The 23,564-nt window shown below is 42.4% G+C and overlaps 2 protein-coding genes and 1 non-coding gene across 7 annotated transcripts in view; 1 reads left to right on the forward strand and 2 right to left on the reverse strand.

The window, feature by feature from the left end:
• The window catches only part of SH3D19 (SH3 domain containing 19), a 183,487-nt gene that overhangs the window by 42,193 nt on the left and 117,730 nt on the right, over positions 1 to 23,564 (forward strand). The window lies entirely within an intron of this gene.
• On the reverse strand, positions 2,471 to 6,795 carry LOC125137342 (serine protease 27-like). 3 transcript variants are annotated; one of them, XM_047798037.1, is made up of 7 exons: positions 6,271 to 6,795; positions 6,136 to 6,174; positions 5,811 to 5,970; positions 4,033 to 4,307; positions 3,149 to 3,312; positions 2,845 to 2,946; positions 2,471 to 2,521 (listed from the first exon to the last, which is right to left on the reverse strand). In XM_047798037.1, exons 1-7 carry the CDS (start codon positions 6,320 to 6,322, stop codon positions 2,510 to 2,512), a joined length of 804 nt encoding a protein of 267 aa, XP_047653993.1. In that variant the 5' UTR covers positions 6,323 to 6,795; the 3' UTR covers positions 2,471 to 2,509. The 3 variants fall into 3 exon arrangements, with proteins under 3 accessions (XP_047653993.1, XP_047653994.1, XP_047653992.1); XM_047798038.1 differs by having other exon boundaries at positions 2,471 to 2,946; positions 4,033 to 4,133; XM_047798036.1 differs by having other exon boundaries at positions 2,471 to 2,946.
• Positions 20,227 to 20,333, reverse strand: LOC125110466 (U6 spliceosomal RNA). The gene has a single exon (XR_007130640.1). It is a non-coding gene; the product is annotated as a U6 spliceosomal RNA (small nuclear RNA).

A 23,564-nucleotide genomic window follows, 5' to 3' on the forward strand; every position in this document is an offset into this window, starting at 1 on the left:
AGAGTCTTAGGGTCAGAAGGAGTGGAAGTGGCTAATCCCCATAAGCATTTCACTCACCAGGATGAAATATGCAAAGACAAGGTGAAAGAGCACTTCTCCATAACAGAACATATTTCTCTAAATAAATACAAAGTTTTCATTCATCAGACTCAGAATCTCTCTCCCTGAACAGCAGGGGTCTGATGAACACATAGTTACCTGGCTTTTATTTTCTTGGATTCCTCTTCCTGATACTGTTTTTCTTCAGTTAGTGCCAAATGCTGTAGATAACCCTTAACCTTTCTCAGGTATGATCTCGTTCCTGGCATGCTGCTTTGAGATATACCCAAATCTCCAAGTTTAGCTTATTCCTGCGACACATCAGGCATGTCTTTACTCAAACTTGTGGAGTCCTTTCTATAGAAAACCATTTTACTTAAGTTTCAGTTTTAGAGGATTCTGGTGGCAAGTGATGGGACAGACCTGTGCTGTGTAGTGAAGAGTTCCCATTCCCCCATTACCAAAAGTTAGTTAGTTCATTAGTTAGTTTTCCAGTGCTGCTGTATTAGAAGTGTAAGACCATCCATTGAGTCTGTGAAGCGAGCAGATTTATGCCTTGAGCCGAGTTGTATCAAATAACTTATAAGGTACCTTCCAACTATTTTATGATTCTGAATCCTGCTTTTATCTCTTTGTTGGATTTCATGACTTAGTATCTAGATCCATCTCGTCTTCACTCACATTCTTTTACTTATTTAGCATCTCATGTGTTTAATGGGTTTATCTTTTTTTTTTGCAGAAGCATTTTCTCAGTGTCAATTATGCCTTCCTTGCAGTTCTGTACTGTTGTCATCTTAAGAAAAATTTTGTCGGGATCGTATTAACATGAACAGTGTTCCTTTGAGGATAAATTATAGTCATTCTATGAATCCTGCTTATGCTTTGTATGGTTTTTGCATTTGGGGAATAAATTTTTTCAAAGTTCTTACTATTTTCTTTATAGGAATGGGAAGCTTTTTAATGGCCCAGATTTAATTTACTTATTTTTATGTAATTATTCTATCTTTGCAGTTAAATGAAAATTTTCATTTCAAACAGTGATTTTATTAGTATTTAATGAAATTTGAGCAAAAGATGTTCACTTTGCTGCTGTTCCTTTCACCATCTTGTCAGAACTCCTTCTATTTACTTTTTACTATTATTTGTGAAGTGATACAGAGCATCCCATATTATTATAATCACTATGTCGTGAAATCCATAAATTAACTCAGTGCTAGCCTCATCCTATCCCATGTTCTTAACTACTCTTTGTACCATAAGTGCAGGGAAGAGATGGGAATCAAGCAGCCATATGTTTCTTATATGAGATCTGTTCTTAGGATATTACAGATTGGAGAGCTGTCTAATAAACACCTTTTCTAACCCCAGTGGGCCTCTGAGCACAAGTACGAGGTACTCTCAGAGGGTGGGGTGAACAGGAGACTCAGAAGGCACTCTCTCCCTCCCCCAATACCTCTCTCTACCCTCCGCTCCCATGCCCCTGCTTAATCTGTGACTACTAAACACTCCCAGCTCCTTCATCCAGATCCTTCCCACATTCCACCTGTAGAAGGCAACCTTTAAGATGTCCCCAGTGAGTCTTGCCTCCTGCTAGTCACACCTTGTCAATTCACTTCTAAAATAGAGAATACAACAGAGGTAAAGAGATAGCAGTTTTGAGATTAATCTGTTGATAAAGAGACCATAGCTTCCATTTGGGGTACTCTCTCTCATTTTCTTTGATAACTTGCTCTGGATGAAGCCATCTGCAGGCAGCCCTGCAGAGTGGCCTGTGTGAGTGAGCTTGAAGCAGATCCTTTCTGGTTGAGCCTGGAGATGACTGCAGTTTACAGCAGCAACCTCTTGAAAGACCCTGAGCTGGAACTACCTGGCTAAGCCCTCCCTGATTACTGACCCACAGACACTGAGAGATAGCAAATGTTTGTTGTTTTCAGCTGTTGTGTCCTGAGGTAATTTGTTGTTTGGGGTTTTTTTTGGGGGGAGGGCACCTGTGGCATGTGGAATTCCTTGGCCAGGGGTCAAACCTGTGCTATCATAGCAACTTGAGCCACTGCCGTGACAACACTGGTTCCTTAACCCACTTTGCCACATGGGAACTTCCTGGGGTAATTTGTTATACAGTAGTAGCTAACTAATACACTGCCATAGGCTCCTCTTGTCTGGTGTGCTTCAATGAAACCTTCTAATCTTCCAAGTCCCTGATTTTTTGTCAGAACCCAGTCTAGTCCAAAATTGGATGGTTTTCATCTTGAATTTGCCAAGGTCAAGCAAATTAACCTTTCTGGACCATGGCTGCTGCTTCTTTAGAATGTCAGGGACTTGTTGGGTCAAGTGATTTCCAGATCCCTTTCAGGCCTAAAGTTCTTTGCTTTTGTATTTCCTCAGGCACCAACTCCAGTTTCATCAAAAGAATGAATATGAGAAATAGTAGTTAGAATCAACCAAACTTTATTCACGTCAGGGATCCTCTTTACAAGTTGACCTGCAAGAGAAAAGGCAACAAGCAGATTCATTTCCTGGGGGCTAGGCCTAGATGTAGCAGAACTGCATGTCTCACTGAATCTTCAAAGTATCTCTTCAGAATCCTCAACATATAGAATATCCCCCTTTGTCCCTCATTCTTAATTGCCAATTTACCCTGGCCATACTGACCCCAGCCGGTTAAGGTAGCCTGAGGAAAATGAGAGGCAGAAGCCTAAGAGGGAAGAGCCCAGAGAAATCTGGACTGGGGGTAGCAGAAAGGTCAGCATGCGAGGTGGCTGACTTCTCAATCCAAGACTTATAGAAACTGATGTTCGTATATACTTGAGGCTCATTGGTTCTGCTGCAGTTTGATTCCCCGCTCATCACTCCTGCCAGGACCCAGAAATCCTCCACTTTGCACGTCAGGGGATCTCCTCTGCTGCCCTGGGGGAGAGAGGACAGATGGCTGAGCCATTCACAGGGTAAAGGGAAAGACTCTCCAATAGTTCAACCAAGAGCTGTGGGATTAGGGCCTGTCCAGACACCCCTGGGATCACCCAGGGACTCTGAAGCTAGGAGACATGGACGAAGCACACTGGGGAAGGGCAGCACTCTGAAAGGTGCCTAGAGAATAATAGGTTCTTACCCTACACTGATCTGTTGGCCCCACTGGGAGCCTGGAGCAGATCATGTCTTCACTGATGGGCTTGACTCCATGCAACAGGCTTTCTTTCTGATAGTAGTTATTGCAGGTCTGGAGATCAATGAGGGGCACTTTTAGTTCCTTCAGGGTATAAGATGGTTTCATAGCTGTAAGGTCAAAAAGAGTTAAAGCTGTCTTAAAAATTAGGAAGCAACTTTCAGCTGTGGATACAGATTACATGCCTTTGATTTTTCAGGGATAGCTCTGATTTCAGTTAGTCTGCCCCCACCATAGACAGCATTCTGATCTCTGGTTTGGCAAAGAGTCTAAAGGCCGAGTTCCCTGGATCTGAACAAGACCAAAGGCAGTTGCTTCTGCCCACCCAGATACCACACATAACAGAAGAATCTTTTGATTCAGGAAAACCTAAAATAATGAAAGATATGGGATTAAATTGTTGGGCTTTGGAATATATTTTTCAATTCCACAGATTAGATACATGAAGTCCTCCTGTCCCAGTCTGACTCAGGACCTGCTGTGCAGCGTTGCTCTCCTGGGTCCATCTTCATGTCTGCTTCCCCGTCCCCCTCACCACACACCCTCCACCCAGTGTGGAAGAACTGAGAACTGGCTTCTCTCTGAGTTCATTACCATGTCCTTTTCACTTTCAAGGTCTTAGTAGTTTTAGGAGACAAGAACAAAAGCATGTAAAAACAAGTGGAGAGATTACTGTAGGATTATGACGGAGGCAAGGGGAATTGAAGTCCATGATCCCTCAGGTTAGTTGCTGAGAGCACACCATGTCTGGTGCTATAGGCGGGGTGGATAGAGCCGGGGAGGGAATGCCAGTGGAGGGAAGAGAGCTCAGAAAACCTAGTTATCCTCACGTTGGGACATCCCAGAATTGCCCCATCCAGTCGTCCAGCAGGAGGTTGAGTTCTTCAGCTGGATCGCAGATGTCGGGAGGCAGATGGGCAGGACCACGGGGCTGAAAGAAATTGGGCGGGCCAGTTCTGCCATGGCAATGGTGCCCCAGGTGTTACCCTGCAAGCCAGGGTGCGGAATAACCCTGAGCACAGGGATGGTCTTCGTTTTAGAGTGTTGGTGCCCAGAGACCTGAAGTGACCCAACCAATACATTGTATTTGCTGGCATCCTTAGACCTGCAAAGAAGAGGAACAGAGCAAGTACTGTGGGTTTCTTGTGACTCCATCATGTGGCACAGCAGAGCCCAGAGCTCTGGAGGTTGCATTTTTAACTCTAACTCTTCCTAAGTATTTGTTCCTTCAGTAGGTGCTGAGCATCTCCTGAAAATATTTATAATGAGGTTTAGACATGATCTGGCCCTCGTAGGGCTTTTGGTCTTAAGGGGTGTGTGTGTGTGAGAGAGAGAGAGAGGGAGGGAGGGAGGCAAGGAGGGAGGGGGACAGACAGGACACAAGTAAACAAGTATATAATTTTAAATTGCGATAAAAGGCAAACAGGATTTTAAGATAGAAAGTAAAAGATGAAGGAAGAGCCTATGAATTATTGATTAGGGAAGGTGTCATTTGAAGAGGTAACTTGTCAACCAAGTCTCACAAAGTAGGAGTCAGCTGTAAGAGCTGTAAGGAAAAGCATTCCAGAGAGAACAGGGTACGCAAGGGTATTGGGGGTAAGAAAGAGCTTGGCAGCTTCTAGGAATTGAAATTAACCTGGAGTAGAATGGGAGGATGTTGGAAAAATGAGCAGTTATCTGGCAATTCATGGCTGGTAGGTTTTATTCTAGGTGCTTGAGCATTGAATGGTGGATTTGAAGGAAGGAATAACATGATCTTGCCTCTGACTTTTAAAAAATGACTTTGTTGTGTGTTTGAAGGTAGCAAAACCTATTTTACAACTGCAGTGATCCAGGACAGTTATGCTAGAGTCAAAGTATATTTTGGAAGTAAAACTGAAGAAGTGGTGTGTGCAGTGACTATATAGAGGGCGAAGGAAAGTGAGGCTTCGTATTTCTGGCTTGAGCAACTGGCTCTGTTGTTGGATGAGATGTGAGAAGGGAAGAGAAAAGAAATATGTTTAGGGATATTGGTAGTGGTAAAAGTGTAGTTGGAGTTTCCTTGTGGCACGGTGTAAACGAATCTGACTAGGAACTATGAGGTTTCAGGTTTGATCCCTGGCCTTGCTCAGTGGGTTAAGGATCTGGCCGTTGCCATGGCTGTGGTGTAGGCCCGGTGGCTGTAACTCCAATTAGACCCCTAGCCTGGGAACCTCCATATGCCACCTAGCCCTCCACTGAGCTACTATGGGAACTCCCCAAATATGACATTTTAAACCATGGGAATGGCTGGGGCCATCTAGGGAGAGTGAAGGGGCTGGGAACTGTGCATCCAGAGTGGTTTGAAGATGTGGGTGGGCTCTAAGGGGAGGGCCTTCTCTGGGGAATGTCTCCTTGAGCAGAGAATTAGGGACTCATTTCAGTCAAGATGACTGTCAAATGTGAAGGACCTGCAGTCTAAGAGTAGTTGCACTGCCCTGAGAGCTAGGGCAGGAGGCAGTTGGACCCACTTCTAGGGCACAGCGTGCTGCTTCGGGCTGTGCAGGATGAACTCCTCTGCCCTTAGCTCGGGAGCTCCAGTCCCCCGCGTCCCCGCTATGGGTCTCCCCGAAGCAAGGCCAGCACTCACCGGAAGCAGCTTGCCGTCGTCAGCACCCAGCGCTCTGAGATGAGGGTGGCCGCACAGACGTGTAACAGGTCCTGGCGGATGCTGACTTGCCAGGGCCACTGCCCCACGTTGGCCTCCATGCCTGAGGCGATGCCAGATAAGACGGCGGGACGCCCACAGACTGCGAAAAAAAGGAGAGTGGCCTGGGGGACCTGCTCCGCCCCCTCTCCACCCACTCCCCAAACTGTGCCTCTCCTCTCCCCTCTTTGGCACCAGTTCCCTTGGTGTCCCGTCCCGTTCTCTCCACCTCCCACCCCAAAATGCTGGCCCTGGCTGGGCGCCTTACTTGACTTCACGAGATTCTTTGGTTCCTCCTCTTCTGTGCCTGGGGACAGAAAAGGAGGGACATGGGGGACACCAAGGATGGCTTCTTGTCGCCGAGATCAGCTCACACCCCGGTCAGACCCGGCCTGGGGCTCACCTGAGACCCCCAGCAGAAGCTGCACTAGGAAGACCCAGCCTGCAGGGCCCATGTTTCCGTCTCAGAGTCAGCACTTCCTGCTTTCTGGACCCAGGCTCCTGGGAAGAGGCCAGCAGAGGCAGCCGGAGAAGAGGGGCAGGACTAGCTCCACCCTCTCCCCTCCTTTGGTCCTCACCCTGGCCTGACCAGATACTAAAGGGGGCGGCTACGACGGCGGCGCCCCCTGCTGTCTAGGCAGAGCAGGGGGCCTGGGTTTCCTGCCTGTGGGTGGAGGAGGGCAGGGCTCACTCGGTGCACAGGGCCCCTGGTGTGGGTGGAGGCCAGGCTCTCAGTCCCTCTGCCCTGTCTGCCACGTCAGGGTCCTGCCCTGGCTGCTCCCGTCCACCTCCTCACACCCGGCCTAGAGTGAGCCAGTCTGGGGCAGGTCCCTGAGCTTGGGTCACAGAGAGCCGTGCAGAAGGCTGCCTGAAGTCCTTGGCCTCTAGAACTGCTGCAGGACTGACAAGAGAAGATAAAAAAGAGAAAATAAGCCAGCTAATTAGCTGACCAATATGTTCTGCCTTCTCACTGTACCTTTTTTGCTTCAATCTCTAACTGTTGTAATTTGTTCTTTGCCTTCCTAAGTCAGCAGATATTTAGTGGAGCTTTATTGTTGGAGGTGTTGAGCAGGACCTGTAAAGGAGCACTGAAATGTGAGGGGTGTCCACCTCCAAGGAGTTCACAGCCTGCTCTGAGAGAGGCAGGATAAGGAAATAACGCCAGAGATTTTGACTCTTCACTCTTCACTAAGAAAAACTCTGAAAGCCTAAGGACAGAGCTGGGGGCTGGCCCAGGCTGCTGAGCCTCCTTTCTTGGCTCCCACCAAAGGCTAGTTTTGAGAACTTTTGAACTTAGGCAATGCACATTACCTCAGTGCTGAGCAAATGTTGTTGCTGTTAAAAACATGGCAATGGTGAAATAGTCATTGAGGCTCTTGGCCCAGGGGGGGCATCATGGGTATAATGAAAATGAATGAGATTAGGAGGCCTGTAAAACCAAGGGGAGGTTATACTTCTAAATATCAAGAATGGGATTATTAGTATTATTTAAATTGAGGATTAATTTAACTTGAAGCTTTCGTCCAAAGACCAAAAAAAAAAAGGATGAGGACTAAGTAGCTCACATCATTTGATAATAAGAACCATGCTTTTAAGTCAGGTGATAATTTTTATCTCCGTGGCAATTAATTCAGCGAGTGTGCTGCAATATTGTACAAAGCACATTAGTTAACATAATAAGTGGTTTATGGGGGACTAGGAAATATTTCTTGTTTCTTGTCTCTTCCTAAATGGTGATGCCATCATTTTGAATCATGATTAAATCATTTATGTGAAGAACTAAATGAAGTATTTATATTTTTTATGTAACTTGAAATAAAAGTTGAATTAGGAGTTCCCGTCGTGGCGCAGTGGTTAGCGAATCCGACTAGGAACCATGAGGTTGCGGGTTCGGTCCCTGCCCTTGCTCAGTGGGCTAACGATCCAGCGTTGCCGTGAGCTGTGGTGTAGGTTGCAGACGCGGCTCGGATCCCGCGTTGCTGTGGCTCTGGCGTAGGCCGGTGGCTACAGCTCCGATTCAACCCCTAGCCTGGGAACCTCCATATGCTGTGGGAGCGGCCCAAGAAATAGCAACAACAACAACAACAACAATAACAACAACAACAACAACAAAAAAGACCAAAAAAAAAAGTTGAATTAAGAGAAATTGGCTTTTTCCTCTTTCAGATACCACTCTTTCCAGCTGCACTTTGGGTTCCCCATTCTCTGGATACCCTTTGGACTGTCCTGACATTTTATTGACTTTTATTTCCTAAGGAACCTGTCTCATACAACTGCCTCCATTAGAGCCCACTTCAGCTTTGCCTGGTTATCAGTTGTAGGAGGGACAATTCCAGAGCCAAAAAGAAGTACCAAAGATCTCAACCATGAGGTTGCTGGTTCGATCCCTGGCCTTGCTCATTGGGTTAAGGATCCGGTGTTGCCATGAGCTGTGGTGTAGACTGGCAGCTGTAGCTCCAATGTGATGCCTAGCCTGGGAACCTCCATATGGCACGGGTGCAGCTCTAAAAAGCAAAAAAAAAAAAAAAAGATACTATGGTGTATAATTAATAATGTAATAATGTAGACAACTATAAACTCTGGAGAGGGAAGGACCATTTAAAATCTTTGTTATATTCAAGTTTTTTTGATTTACAGAGAGAATGAACTAGTGTCTATAAATTTTAAATTGATTCTAAGCAGTTAGGCATGTGATCAGACAGAAGCTTGACAGTATTTTAGATTTTCATAACATTTTCATCCACACAGTGCCTCTGGGAGGAAAGTGTGTTTTCATTTCTGTTTTATAAATGAGGAAAACAGGATTTTGGAGGTTAAATGACTTAACTAGGAGTTCCCGTCGTGGCGCAGTGGTTAACGAATCCGACTAGGAACCATGAGGTTGCGGGTTCGGTCCCTGCCCTTGCTCAGTGGGCTAACGATCCGACGTTGCCATGAGCTGTGGTGTAGGTTGCAGACGCGGCTGGGATCCCGCGTTGCTGTGGCTCTGGGGTAGGCCGGTGGCTACAGCTCCGATTGGACCCCTAGCCTGGGAACCTCCATATGCCGCGGGAGCGTCCCAAGAAATAGCAAAAAGACAAAAAAAAAAAAAAAGACTAACTAGTTGTATGTATCATACTGTAAACTAGCAAAGTAGGGAGTTGCATCTATTTCCTAGTCTAGTAACCGATTTTAAATCAGTTCTTCTGATTTGTTGTCTAGTAGTTTTTGCCCCCATGCTTCAACAGCTTTCTAAATCTAGGGAACATCATTCATTTATTCAGCAATCATATTTTTAGTGCCCATGCTGGGCACTGTTCTAGAACAGAGGAATGACAATGTAGAAAAAACCCTGCCATCATGGAGTTTATATTCAATTTTAGGTCAGATCATGACAACTTCTGTGGAAAAAATAAAACAAGATAGGGGGAGTTCCTGTTGTGGCTCAGTGTGTTAAGAGCCTGATGTTGTCTCTTTGAGGATGTGGGTTCCATTCATGGAGTTACCTTTGCGGCTCAGCAGGTTAAGGACCTGACATTGTCTCTGTGAAGATGCAGGTTCGATCCCGGGCCTCACTCAGTGGGTTAAGGATCTGGCGTTGCCACAAGCTGCAGTGTAGGTTGTAGATATGGCTCGGATCCCATGTGGCCGTGGTGTAGGCTGGCCGCAGCAGCTCTAATTCGACCCCTGGTCTGGGAACTTCCATATGCTTCAGGTGTGGCCCTAAAAAGAAAAAAACAAAACAAAACAGGATAGAGATGCTGGGGTCAGGGGTCACTTTTAAATAAAGTGGTCAGGAAAGGCATCACTGAAGTGGTTTCTTGGCAGGTATCTGAGGAGAAAGAGGCAATGAGCCAGGTGGTTAACTGAGGGAAAAGGGGTTGAAGCGTAGAGAGTAGATTACAAAAGCCCTGAGTCGGGGTGAGGGAGGTGTTTGAGACATTCGAGAAATGCTGAAGCTAGAGCAAGGGTCTCCAGTGGTAGAAAATGAGATCAGACAGGGAACAGAGCCCTACTCTGTGGGCTTTTGTAGGCTACTGTGAGAGTTGGTTTTTATTCTTCGTAGAACAGCAAGATTTTGACCTGACTTCCATGGAAGCCTTAAATGGATCCCATTGGCTCCTGGGTTGAGAGTGGTCAGGGGTAGAAAAATGGAAACCAGCTGGAAAACTGTTGCCATGATTTGGGCAGGAGGTAATGGTGGCTTTGGACCAGGCCCATGGAGGCAGAAGTGGTAAGAAGTGGTGTATTAGGTTGCATTTTGAAGGCAGAGCTAGTGGGACCTGCTCATGGATTGGTTGTGTGTAGGAGTCAACATTGACTCCAGGGTTTTTGGCTCGAGCTACTGGAAGTGTAGAATATCCATTTCCTGAGATGCAGCACACTGTAGGAGGAGCCTCTGTATGAGGGGTAGATGGAAAATTCACTTATAGACATGTTAAGTTTAAGATGGTGGATAAATGTCCAACTGAAGATGGCTACTAGGCAGGTGAATATATAAATCTGGAATCAGGAGATCGCCACAAACTGAAGGACTAATTTAGGGTGTTAACAACATGTCATAGTATTCAAAGCCAAGAGATGAGATTAGGTCACCTAGGGAGTGAGTATAAATAAAACACTCTCTGAGTCCTAAGGATTGATCACACTAAAGTTTAGATGAGATAAGCTAAAGCTAATAAATGGAGAGGATAGCAGAGAGGAAGGCAGAGAACTGACAGGAGTGTTCTGGAAGCCAAATGGACTGTGTTTCACGGAGGAAGAAGTGATTGGCTGCCAAGTGCTGCAAAAACGAAAAACTGACCATTGGATTTAGTATCATGGCATGGATTCCAGAAAAAGAGGAGAGTACTTGGAGATTGCAAATGTAGGCAGTTTTTGAGTAGTTTTGCTGTTAGAGAAACAGCTGGCAGAAGAGCCTGGGTGGCACAGAGTTTTCAGTTCTTCTTGTTTTGTTTTAAGATGAGAGAAATTACATCATGTTTGTGTGCTAATGGAATTACCCAGGAAAGGTGGAGAAATGGATGATGCAGGAGAAAAAGTGGGAGAATTGCTGAAATTGTGTCCTTGATGGCTAGGAGGGGACTTGAACCTAACTCACTAGCTGGGGTGAGGATGCTTAGAATGGAGCACAGACGGGTCTCTCCTACAAGAGAAAAATAAACTATGTAGGCACAGATGCCAATAACTAGGAGATGTCATTCTCTGCTGATGGTTTTCATTTCCTCCCTGAACTAGGAAGGAAGTCATCTATTGAGGCTGGGAAGGGAAGTCTTGAGAGCTGAGAAGGAGTGAACGGAGCGTGGGAGGTGAATGGACCAGAGAAATGGTAGTATGACTGCTGGGCAGCAGAAAGCATTCACTTGCATTTTAAGTGAAATTGGCATAGTTGTGTGTTCACAAGCAGTGTTCAACAACATAGGTGGAGGCATAGAGAAGGCCAAAAGTTGGCTATAACCAGGTTGAAGATTTCTGAAGTGTGTGTAATGAAAGGGGGAGGGGCAAAGGGAGTGATTATTATCATCACGAACTTCAGCTGGAAAGTAAGGAAGGGTGTGTAGAGAGTAAAACATGGTGAAAATCAGTGGATCATAAATCCTAATGAGGTTGCAAATATTGGAATTGGCATTCTTGCTATAAGGAGTGTAAGAGAGATTTGTGCTGGGAAGGTGAGATGCTTAACACTGAGATCCCGCGGATGGTGCAGTTATTGGGGATCCCAAGGCCAGGGAGGACCACGGAAGTGGCGTCAAAGACCAAGTGAAGGATCACTTAGTCCCGAAGGAGATTCTGGCGGAAAGGCAGCGAATGCTAGGAAGGCTTATCTGGAGCATGCAGAGGTCTGTGGCTTTCCTTTCTTGGACTTTCCCCCGCTCCTTCAGAGTGAGGGCCAAGACCCCAGGCTGGAAGGCCACTGAAACTTGAGGCTGGAATGTATCCATTGGGCAGCAGGCTTTGTTGACTGACCTTCAGCTGCAATTAATCTAGCCAAAATGCAGTTTTTTTTTTCCAGCTACAGTTTTCCAGCAAGTTCACAAAACCATTGCAGGACATGGTATTATAGGTCTAGTGTGCAAATGACTGGTGCAGAATGTCCTTTGTCTCCAGGCAGCAGGTGGGAAGAAATCTAGAGTTAATACTTATTATTAAAATATTAGTAGGCCTGGTTCCCTCTTCTGCTGCATGCTGAGCTATAATGTATGGTTGATTTTTTTCCTTTACCATTATTGAAAATTTAAACAGTAGAAAAATGTATGAAGTAAAATAGAAAGTTTCCTCCTCTTTCTCTACTTCTAGTGACTCATGGGGTGTTTTTGAGCATCATTCCAGGTCTCTCTTCCTTTATGCTTCCCTCTCTTTCTGCCTATATCTGTATATACATATATTTATAGGGGGTCTCCATATACGTAAATGTGCATGTGTATGTTAAATCACCAAAAAAGTGGAAATATTCTACATGCAACTTCACTTTTCCTACTCAAGACTTTTCCTACTTCCATGCCAGTATATACCAACCTTATTGCTTGTCTTTAGAACAGCTGCATAGCAGTACACAATAGAGAATTAGCATAACTTTAAAATCATGCCCCCCCCATCATGCCCTTGTTGGTGGACATAGGTTTTCTTTATTTTTGCAATTATAAATTATGCTAATATATGTATTCTTTACCACTCTTCTTGCACACTTATACAATTGCTCTGGCATGGAATTACAAAAGGAAAGACTGCTTTACTGTCTGTCACAAAGAGCTTTCTGTTTCAGAGAGAGCTTGGAGTAAGTGCCCGTCAGTGTGCAGGGGGAGTTGGGGTCCATCCTGCCCAGGGACCCTAACTGAGGAGGAACCCATCTTTGTGGAGGAGGCTGGAAAAAAATCTAGTAGTGCATGAACCAGCCAGTGTGATGGCCTTCCTCTTGGACCTTTAAGCCCAAGAAGCAAGAGTCAGCCCTTACCTCATTAAAGTTACCTGCAGGAAAAAAAAAAGTCTGATCTCCATTGCCAAACTGTCCTCCAAAAAGATGGCCCCGATTTAGTGACTGAGGGCACCTCTTTTCCCATCTCCTTATTTGCACTTGTTGTTTATCCTGCTGCCTGCTCCATATTAGCCAGTATGATAAGATCATTAGGAAAAAAATTATTTTAACCAAATAATACTGTAATAATTGTGGGGAATAACTTAAATGGTGGAGTGAGAAAAATAGGAAAATGTTTTTGCTGATCCCTCAGGCAGAGGATAGAATATAAATGTTTCTCCAAATTCTGAGACTTAGCCAAAAGGGAGAGGGACTTAACTAATGCCTTCGTTAAACTAATACCTAACCCTAACCGTAACTAATACCTGTAAGAGGCAGGGCTGGAGAGTAAGAAAAGTCATTAAAGTGAAAAGGCAGACCTGATTTCTTTTGTTTCTGAAAATGTTTTCAAATCTATTTGTTGAACAAGTTTGCAAAGATTTCAGGTTATCTGATAAACCCTTAATAAGGAATTGATTTCAGATTTTATCTGAGTTTAAGTCTGAGTTTTTGATGATTAAATTGGAAAGAAATTTTATATCATTAATCAACTTTACAGATCTTTAAACTGACCTTTTTTTTGGAAGGAGAAACCTGTATAGTACATATTTAATTTATAATAGTATACACTCAGCACTGCTTTTTCATTTTCTCATGCTTATTCTATATAAAATCTTGCATTTATGACCATCTAGTTAAAAGTCATATTTCATGGTGAGTTGATAGCTTTCTAATACTTTTGTTCAGAGAAACATTTAAAAACAAGTTTTAGGTGTGAAACTAGAAAAACCAAGTATAATTCCTTTTCTGCTATTTAAGAAAATTTATTTAAATATTGTGACTTTTATGGATATGATGAACAAATATCTTGGACAGAGGGTTTATACACACTCTGAATATATGGATGAGTTGGATACCTTTATCGTGAATTCATACTTGTCAGCACAGTAATTACATAGTCTTAAGTGCTTTATAGTCAGGCTTTCATGTAAGTACACATCTGTTTAAAATTCAAAACAATCTTGTAATATGCACTTAATGTCTTTGAGGCTCACTTTATATCTTTGAGGAGAAGGTGATAAAAAAAAGTAACAGATGGCCAACAAGGATATTAAGTTGACAGGAAAGCAACTTAATTTAGTAACTTTAGTTCCTGAATTAAAAAAATTTAAATCAGTATAAATTCACTTGAAGAAAATCTTGGGAGTATATTTCTACTGAAGTGTTGTGTTTGTGTTTTGTGTCTTGTGGCTTGTGTCTTTGTAGGGTGGGTGCTGGGCAGGGATGAGGGAGAGAAAGAGGAAGAAGATGGATCTGAACCCATGTTTATGGTTCCAAAGTCAGGGTTCTGTCAACTTATCCAAGAGTCTGTTTTCTATTGACCTTTATCATTGGAAGAAATTCTTGACACTCACAGTTTGGGTAATCTTAGATCTAAATACACTCCTGACTGGATTATGCATGTTTGAACATGTAAAAATATTTTCTTGTTAAATTTAATCTTTTACTTAATGTTCCCTGTTGTATGGGGAGAACTTCGAAGCAGAGTCAGAAATCAGGTGACACTAATGCTTCCTAATTAAAGAAATCTCTATTCAGTGTTAACTGAAAATATATTGGCTGGACTTCTAGTCAGCTGGGCTTAATCCTCAGCACTAAATTCCTGAACATTATGGGTCAAGCACTTTCTCCAGCTTAGAAATAACTAGAGTTTTTCCAGGCTCTAACTAAGGGCAAAAAAAAAAAAAGAAAAAGAAAAAGAAAAAGAAATTAAGTAAAAGAAAATTGGAGTTCTTTTGCGGTACAGGGGGTTAAGGATCCAGCGCTGTCACTGCAGCCACTTGGGTTGCTGCAGTGGTGCGAGCTCGATCCTTGAACTGGGAACTTCCACATGACGTGGGCTCAGCCAAAAAGAAAAAGGAAAATTTAAAACTGTCTTGAGCTGCATGTCTCACAATTTCCAGGGGAAAAAAAAAAAAACCCGAAAACTATCTTATTGTTAGGGTTTAATGTGAAGTAAAGAAGAATGTCAGTTGCTGATATGTGTGGAGGTGGGGTGATCCTATTTTCATGTTTGCTACCCACTGCTAGCTGCCAGTGCGGGTATTAGGAACAAGTGTTTATGGAGGTCTCAGTACCGAACATAGGAAAATGAGGGCAATCTTCCTGCTCTTTTTCCCAGAGGTACCAGGTAGTTTTGGTGGGCTATGAGAAAATTACACCCTTTGTACATATACCACGTTGTTTTCTCAAAAGTAAATAACTTTTTTATATAGCATAGTCACATTATAAGCAAGATTTGACTTTTTTGTTTAATCCCTATCAAATAGATGCATCTGTTCCTATACATTATGGTTATGGACTTGCACTGTAAAGACAAAACAGAGGTGCTGGAGCTGGCAGCAGGGATTGATTCTAGGTGGGCAAACAGGATCTTTTTTGGAAATGTTCTCAAATGATTGTGATAATGATTGCAAAACTGTAAATTTACTAAAAATCATTGAATTGTGCACTTCAAACAGGTAACATTTATGGCATGTAAATTAGGCCTCAATAAAGCTGTTAAATCTTTTTAATGAGGGGGAAAGTAAGTAACTATAGCTGACCACAGGAAACAGAAAATCTAGAACATTTATTATTGATGAAATAGAGAAAGTTGTGAAAGAGCTACCCTCCCTTTCCTCTCCTTCAAGTTTTCAGGGAAAAATCTATCATGCCTTAAGAAACAAATCATCCCAGTACGATCTTAATAGTGTTTGAGAACATAGAAAATGAAGTAAAGTTTCCAAATTCTTTTTTATGAATGGAAAATAACATTGATATTGAAACAAGGAGACATTTCTCCTAAAAGAAAACCAAAGATCAATTTTGCTATGAATATTGAGATAAAAATCTTTGGAAGAAAAATTATAAAATAGAATTCAGGATCACATAAGTAGTAACATACAAAACAGCAGTATAGTTTATTTTTTTTATTATTTTTATTTTTTTGTCTTTTGTTGTTGTTGTTGTTGTTGTTGCTATTTCTTGGGCCACTCCCGCAGCATATGGAGGTTCCCAGGCTAGGGGTCGAATCGGAGCTGTAGCCACTGGCCTACGCCAGAGCCACAGCAACGCGGGATCCGAGCCGCGTCTGCAACCTACACCACAGCTCACGGCAACGCCAGATCGTCAACCCACTGAGCAAGGGCAGGGACCGAACCCGCAACCTCATGGTTCCTAGTCGGATTCGTTAACCACTGCGCCACAACGGGAACTCCCAAAACAGCAATATAGTTTAATGCGAAATAGTTTGGGCTCTAGAGCTGGACTAGTTTAGAATCCCCGTCCTAGGACCTAGCTCCATGACCTCAGCAAAGTAGCTGAACTTTTTTTCCGTTTTCATCATTAAAGTGGAACCCTATAAAAGAACTTTACTTCATAGGATTCTTGTGAAGGCTGAGTGACAATAACTATGATAATAACACATAGTTTGTAAAAAAATTATGACTGTGTCAGAGTTTATTTTGTCATTGCAATATTGTTGACCCACTCGGATTTACTATTATAAAGAACAGTGCAATAAATATTTTCACATGGAAATTTCCCCCACTTTACTCCTGAAGATAGTTTTAGAAGTAGAATTTTGGGGATAGAGACATAAACTATTTAAAGGCCTATATTGCTCTCCAGAAAGATCATACCCCTTCCTACCAATGGTACATAAGAATGTCTATATTTTGGAGTTCCCATCGTGGTGCATCAGAAATGAATCCGACTAGAAACCATGTGGTTGTGGTTTCGATCCCTGGCCTTGCTTACTGGGTTGCTGTGAGCTGTGGTGTAGGTCTCAGACATGGCTCAGATCTCGAGTTGCTATGGCTGTGGTGTAGGCCAGTGGCTATAGCTCTGATTGATCCCTAGCCTGGGAACCTCCATATGCTGCAGGTGCAGCCCTAAAAAGGAAAAAAAAAAAAAAAGAATGTTGAATGTTTACATTTGCACCATTCACACCAGTATGGAATGTCATCATTGCAAAGAAAATCTTAGGTAATTTAATAAGCTGGAAATAGAATGTAATGATTTTATATCCTTCACATATCGAGAGCCTACAACACAACCTTAATTCAAACATTAGCCCAAAACACCTGATGCCCTTGAGAAACAGAAACGTTATCAGTGCTCCTCTAGATGGATAACTGGAGTTAGGTTTTTATTTTCATATTCAAATTTTACGTGATGTTAAGGTACTCTGCCTTTTGTAGCTTTGCTTTAGCTACCTAATCTGATTTTTTTAAAAAAGAGAATTCTGAGAAAAAGTTGTTTCAGCGATCTTCAAATGGAGAAAGAAACAATTTAGAATTAAATATTAGCATCTTTCTTTCTGGGTTTTGTTGCAAATTCTGTTTTTCTTGACTTTGATGTTGAGCTTTCTTCTTACACCCTATTAAAGTTTTGTTTGTTTCTTTTTAGGGCCACACCTGCAGCATATGGAAGTTCCCAGGCTAGGGGTCAAATCAGAGCTGCAGCTGTTGGCCTATGCCACAGCCATGGCAACGCAAGGGATTGAACCCGCAGCCTCATGGATACTAGTTGGGTTCTTAACCGGCTAAGCCACAATGGGAACTCCAAAGTTTTGAACAATTTCTCTAAAATCTAAAGATATAGTTTCTCAAACTCATGTATTGGGATGTCTTTGAATTCAAGAAAATCCTTAAGCATTTTATTTTTTCCATAATGTGAAAAGATTCTGTGGCTTCATGGTAAGATGTCCATGTTTTATTTACTATAGACACTTAAAAGTCAAGTTGGCTTTTATTCCCTAGATATTAAAATTAGGAACCAGGAGTTCTTGTGGTGGCTCAGTGATTAAAGAACCCAACTAGTAACCATGAAGTTGCAGGTTTGATTCCTGGCCTCGCTCAGTGGGTTAAGGATCTGGCATTGCCGTGAGTTGTGGTGTAGGTCGCAGATAAGGCTCGGATCCTGAGTTGCTATGGCTGTGGTATAGGCTGGCAGCTACAGTTCTGATTCAACCTCTAGCCTGAGAACCTCCATATGCCACGGGTGCAGCCCCAAAAAGACCAAAAAAAAAACCCAAAAGCTCTTTCATTAAACCACGAAAATCACTTAGCTTCCCTGCCAGTCCACACCTGCTAATTCTTTGAAGAAATGCATGTAACCCTTTGGAAGTTAAATTTCACAATGAGCCTTGACAATCCACTGAATTTTTCACTTTTTAAAGAGGACATATTTGGAGATACATTCCCTGTTCAGTTCTTGTTCTTGAGAGGATTTGAAAATCTCTCTTGACGGTTTGTCTCCTTTTTAGCAGCAATTCTCAAACCACATTACTCGGTTGTCGCTAAGCTTATATCAAAGGATGGCACTTTTTCTCAGTACAAAGGAAAGGAGCAATAAGTTATGAGTTCTTGAATATCCAGTTTTTCTCCAACAGTTGTGGTGCATTGACTTAGGAAATAGCCTTGGGAACACATCTCAGGCTTTGTTTCAGTCTTTCAAAATAATAACAATATTGATCACCATTCGTTAATCTCTTGTTTATTTCCGACTTAATTTCTGCCAGTAGGCAAGGTAGTATGAATGCCTGAAACAGTTAAGAACTTCATGTTGTCAGTGACATCCTTACCAGAGGCAGAAATCACTTAACTTGCTGTGTTTGTTTTGAGGGTCTGTAACATCAACTTATACAGTTTGACTCCTGAATCTTAGTTGTATTTATGGAAACAAAAAGATAATGCTTTTTCCCTTTTATAGTGTAAAGGCTTACATTTTTATTTGCTATTTATTGTACTTTTTATTTGATCATCACGGAGTACTCTCTTAACTTACTGCATAAGTGGTTTTTCTTATAAATGTTTGAACACAGATTTGCAAGGACGTTTACAAATTCTTGATCGCAGTTTTGTCTGCTCTTAGTTGATTATGTCATAAAGGTTGAGAAGAGAGAAACAGTGAGCAGTCTTTCCTCTTTACAAGGCTGTTTGTTCCTGGGGAAATGGAAGAGAAGTTGTTCTCTAAATCCTTTTACAGTTTGCCTGATAGTCAGTCTTATTCCCATGGAATTGTCAGTGTGTCTGTCACCTGGAGTTATTACTGAGAAATTTCTTCTGCTTATTCTTTATCCCTCTTGATTCCTCCAGCTTAATTAGTTGTACTACTATCAATGCCACATCTATGTCTGGGAGATTTTCTTACAGCTTTCTATTGAAAGATCATTTATCTTTTTAATTTCCCATGTATCATATTTAGAGATTAAGAATCTTATAGCTCTAGATAAATATGACCCGCTTTATTATTGAAGCCCTCATGCCAGAAGCTTTAAGTCTTTGGATGTCTTTATTAATATCCCAATCAACTGTCACCCACGTGTATAAAGAACCGTTTAAAGTCATATAACACCTAGCTTTCTAAGTACACCTTCCTTCCCCTTTCTATTCCATTCCAGTTTTTTTCTTTTGACAAGCAAAATTCTGACTTGTTAATAGGAATGTGATGTTTTTACTTTCCTTCACTATTTAAAAGATAGATCAGCAATGTGCCATTGTGAAAAGCCATCTTGAGTGTGAGATGGGGGTTAGGCAGAGCCGAGTTCCAGCCCCAGTGCTGCCCTTTGCTGGCCTGGTGGCCCTCAGCAAGTTACTTACCCTCTAGGAACTTCAGTTTCCACATTTTTGAATGAGAGTAATTGCAGGACTGTGGGGGTTAGGACTTCTGAGGCACATGGAATGAAGTCGGTCAGCACAATTCTGATTATTACCAATTCCTTCCAGTTTGGCATAGATCTGGTTGGCTGGACCAATATGTAAACTTCATAAATATTTTTCTTAAAGAACCAGGAATCTACTTCTACAATATTTTAAATTGGAAAAACTGAACTTTAAAATTTGAATATTCAGAATTCCAATTCATGTAATCTTTTTTTTTTATGGTTGATTTATAATGTTGTGCCTATTTCTGCTGTATAGCAAAGTGACCTAATCATATGTATATATGGGTCCTAACCCCCACAGTCCTGCAATTATTCTCATTCGAAAATGTGGAAACTGAAGTTCCTGGAGGGTAAGTAAATTGCCCAGGGCCACCAGGCCAGCAAAGGGCAGCACTGGGGCTGGAACTCGGCTCTGCCTAACCCTCACCTCACACTCAAGATGGCTTTTCACAATGGCATATTGCTGATCTATCTTTTAAATATATATACGTGTACATAGATATATATAAAAATATATATACATATATATACACACACACACTCTATTTTTATATTTTCCATCATGGTCTATCCCAGGAGACTGGATATAGTTCCCTGTGCTGTACAGTAGAACCATATTGTTTATCCTTCTAAATGTAATAGTTTGCAGCTACTTAAAAATTATGGAATGCTTCACAAATTTGCATGTCATCCTAGCACAGGAGCCATAATAATCTTCTCTGTATTGTTTTGATTTTAGAATATGTGCTGCTGAAGCAAACACCAGGTCATGCAGTCTTTTTTTTTTTTTTTTAGGGCCACACTCACAGCATATGGAAGTTCCCAGGCTAGGGGTCAAATTGGAACTATAGCTGCCGGCCTACACCATAGCCACAGCAGATCCAAGCCTCATCTGTGACCCACAACAGAGCTCACGGCTACACTGGATCCTTAACCCACTGAATGAGGCCAGGGATCGAACCCTCATCCTCATGGATCCTAGCCGGCTTCGTTAACCACTGAGCCACGAAGAAAACTCCACAGTTCATGTAGTCTTATACCTCCATAAATATTAAAAACCTCAGCCATTACTTATTTAATCAGGGCTTTTATTTTTAGTAACATTTTTAAGTGAAAGCTTTCTTAGATATAACTTACTATCATACAATTCACCTATTAAAAAAGTGTACAATGCAGTAGTTGTTAGTAGTATATTCACAGAGTTGTATAACCATCACCGTAATCAATTCTGGAGCATATCATCACCCCACAAAGAAATCCTGAATTCTTTCGCCCTCAACTGTCATCCTCCCCAGCCCTAGGAGACCACAAATTTACTTATCTTTCTATAGATTGCCTATTCTGAACATTCCACATAACACGGAATTGATGAATATGTAGGCCCTTTGTGACTAGCTTCTTTTACTTCACATGTTTTGGAGGTTTGTCCATGTGTAGCGTATGTCAGTACTTCATTCCTTTTTATTGCTGAGTGATATTACATTGTATGACCATATCATATTTTACTTATCCACTTCCCAGTTGATGGATTTTTGAGATGTTTCCTCTTTTTGGTATTATGAATAGTGCTGTTATGAATGTTTGTGAACAAGTTTTTGTGTGGACGTGTATTTTCATTTCCCTTCCATTACATCTATGAGTAGAATTTCTAGGTCATATGGTAACTTTATAGTTAACCTTTTAAGGAACTGCTGGGCTGTTTTCAAAGAAGCTACGCTATTTTGCATTCTCACCAACAGTGTATGAGGGTTCCATTTTCTCCACATCTTTCCCACATTTACTATCTTCCTTTTCAGTTATAGCCATCCTAGTGGGTATCAAGTGGGAAATTCTTAGCTGCATCTTAAACTTGAATATATGAACTTTCATAATATCTCCTCAGTGCTGAGAGTGTTTGAGAAGTTAAGCCTCATATTGCAGAATCTCCTCCTTATTGAATACCTAGAGAACAGAACCTTCCTAGACTTTTTAAAAAATTCTTCTGATCTCTATTTCATCGTCTCCTGATTTGCAGTTTCCTGTTTCCAGCAGTTCTCGTGGGCTTCTCGGCTTCCCTCTGGCGGTCCCTCTCTAGGGATTGTAGCAGAGTAAACACATCCATAACGGCCTTTTCTTTTTGCCTTTCCTTTGTCCATCCTTCTCCTTGAGAGATTTTCTCCTAACAGAATTTTAGATTATGTTCCTAAAATCAATCCCCTTCTTGGCATTTATGTACTAGTTCTGAGGATAGATTATTTCCTCTTCATAGCTTTTCATCTGTCATTTTTTGAGCATCTCGTCCTATCTTCTCTATTCTCTAGTCCTGAAGTGCTGATTTTAGGAATGATGTACTCTTAAGTCTGTTCTCCTTTGCTCTTAATTTTTTTCTTTATCTCTTTGTGTGTGTGTGTTTTCCTTTTTATAGCCACACCTGTGGCATATGGAAATTCCCCCGTCAGAAGTCAAACCAGAGCTGCAGCTGCAGCTTACACCACAGCCGCTGCAATACCTGACCAAAAATGCACCTGTGACTTATACCACAGCTTGCAGCAATGCCGGATCCTTAACCCACTGAGTGAGACCAGGAATCAAACCCACGTCCTCACAGAGACTATGTTGGGTCCTTAACCTGCCGAGCCACAGTGGGAACTCCTCTTTTTTTAACTTGTGTTTTAATAAGTCTATCAACTTACTTTGTTATGGCCACACCCAAGGCATGTGAAAGTTACCAGGCTAGATATTGAATCAGAGCCACAGCTGTGATCCGAGCCACAGCTGTGATCCATGCCACAGCCGTGGCAACACCAGATCCTTTAACCTACTGTGCTGGGCTGGGGATCAAACCCATGCCTCCACAGCAACCCAAACTGCTGCAATTGGATTCTTAACCCACTGTGTCACAGCAGAAATTCCAATTTATTTTTTAGAGTCAGTTTTCAGCTGTGACTATTCTGTTTTTTTTTTGGCCTATCTGCTTAATCCTTTTTTTTTTTTTGGCCACACACATGGGATGTGGAAGTTCTCAAGCCAGGGATGGAACCAGCACCACAGCAGCAGCCTGGGCCGCTGCAGTGACACCACAGGATCCTTAACCCGCTGCCACAAGAGAACTCCTGTTTAATCTTTTATATTCACAATCGTATTTGACTTCCAAGAACTGTTCCTTATTCTCTGGTTGCTTTTTCATGGCAGAATCTTTTTCTTTTATAGGTGTAACATGCTTTTTCATGTGTGAGGGTACCAATTAGAATATCTTAAATGTTCTATTCCCTAAATTTTCTTTCTCTTTGATCCAGAAATGATGTACATTTCAGTCTGTTTTATATTGCTGATTTTCCTTAGATATTTGCTTATCACTGCTTATAGGTACATGTTTATGAGTAAAAGACTGAATTGACTGGTATAAGTATTGGGTTTATTTCCCCAAAAATGCTTTCTTCTGGAGTTCCCATTGTGGTACACTGGAAACTAATCCGACCAAGAACCATGAGGTTTCGGGTTTGATCCCTGGCCTCGCTCTGTGGGTTAAGAATCCAGCGTCGGAGTTCCCATTGTGGCGCAGTGGTTAACGAGTCCGACTAGGAACCATGAGGTTGCGGGTTCGGTCCCTGCCCTTGCTCAGTGGGTTGACGATCCGGCGTTGCCGTGAGCTGTGGTGTAGGTTGCAAACTCGGCTCGGATCCAGCGTTGCTGTGGCTCTGGCGTAGGCCGGTGGCTACAGCTCTGATTGGACCCCTAGCCTGGAAACCTCCATATGCCGCAGGAGCGGCCCAAGAAATAGCAACAACAACAACAACAATAACAACAACAAAAGACAAAAAAAAAAAAGTATCCAGCGTTGCCATGAGCTGTGGTGTAGGTTGCAGACGTGGCTAGGATCTGGCATTGCTATGGCTGTGGCGTAGGCCAGCAGCTGCAGCTCCGATTAGACCCCTAGCCTGGGAACCTCCATATGCCATGGTGTGGCCCTAAAAAGGACAAAAGACAGGAAAAAAAAAAAAAAGCTTTCTTCTGA

The sequence above is a fragment of the Phacochoerus africanus genome, chromosome 10, assembly GCF_016906955.1.
Source record: "Phacochoerus africanus isolate WHEZ1 chromosome 10, ROS_Pafr_v1, whole genome shotgun sequence".
Lineage (NCBI taxonomy): Eukaryota > Metazoa > Chordata > Mammalia > Artiodactyla > Suidae > Phacochoerus > Phacochoerus africanus.

Excerpts from the sequence above, each read along its gene's own strand:
- LOC125137342 (XM_047798036.1), bottom strand. The coding sequence starts at position 6,322 with ATGGGCCCTGCAGGCTGGGTCTTCCTAGTGCAGCTTCTGCTGGGGGTC. Across the intron at positions 6,175-6,270 it reads GCTTCTGCTGGGGGTCTCAG|GCACAGAAGAGGAGGAACCA; the intron begins GTGAGCCCCAGG and ends TTCTGTCCCCAG. Across the intron at positions 3,313-4,032 it reads CAATTCTGGGATGTCCCAAC|CTATGAAACCATCTTATACC; the intron begins GTGAGGATAACT and ends TTGACCTTACAG.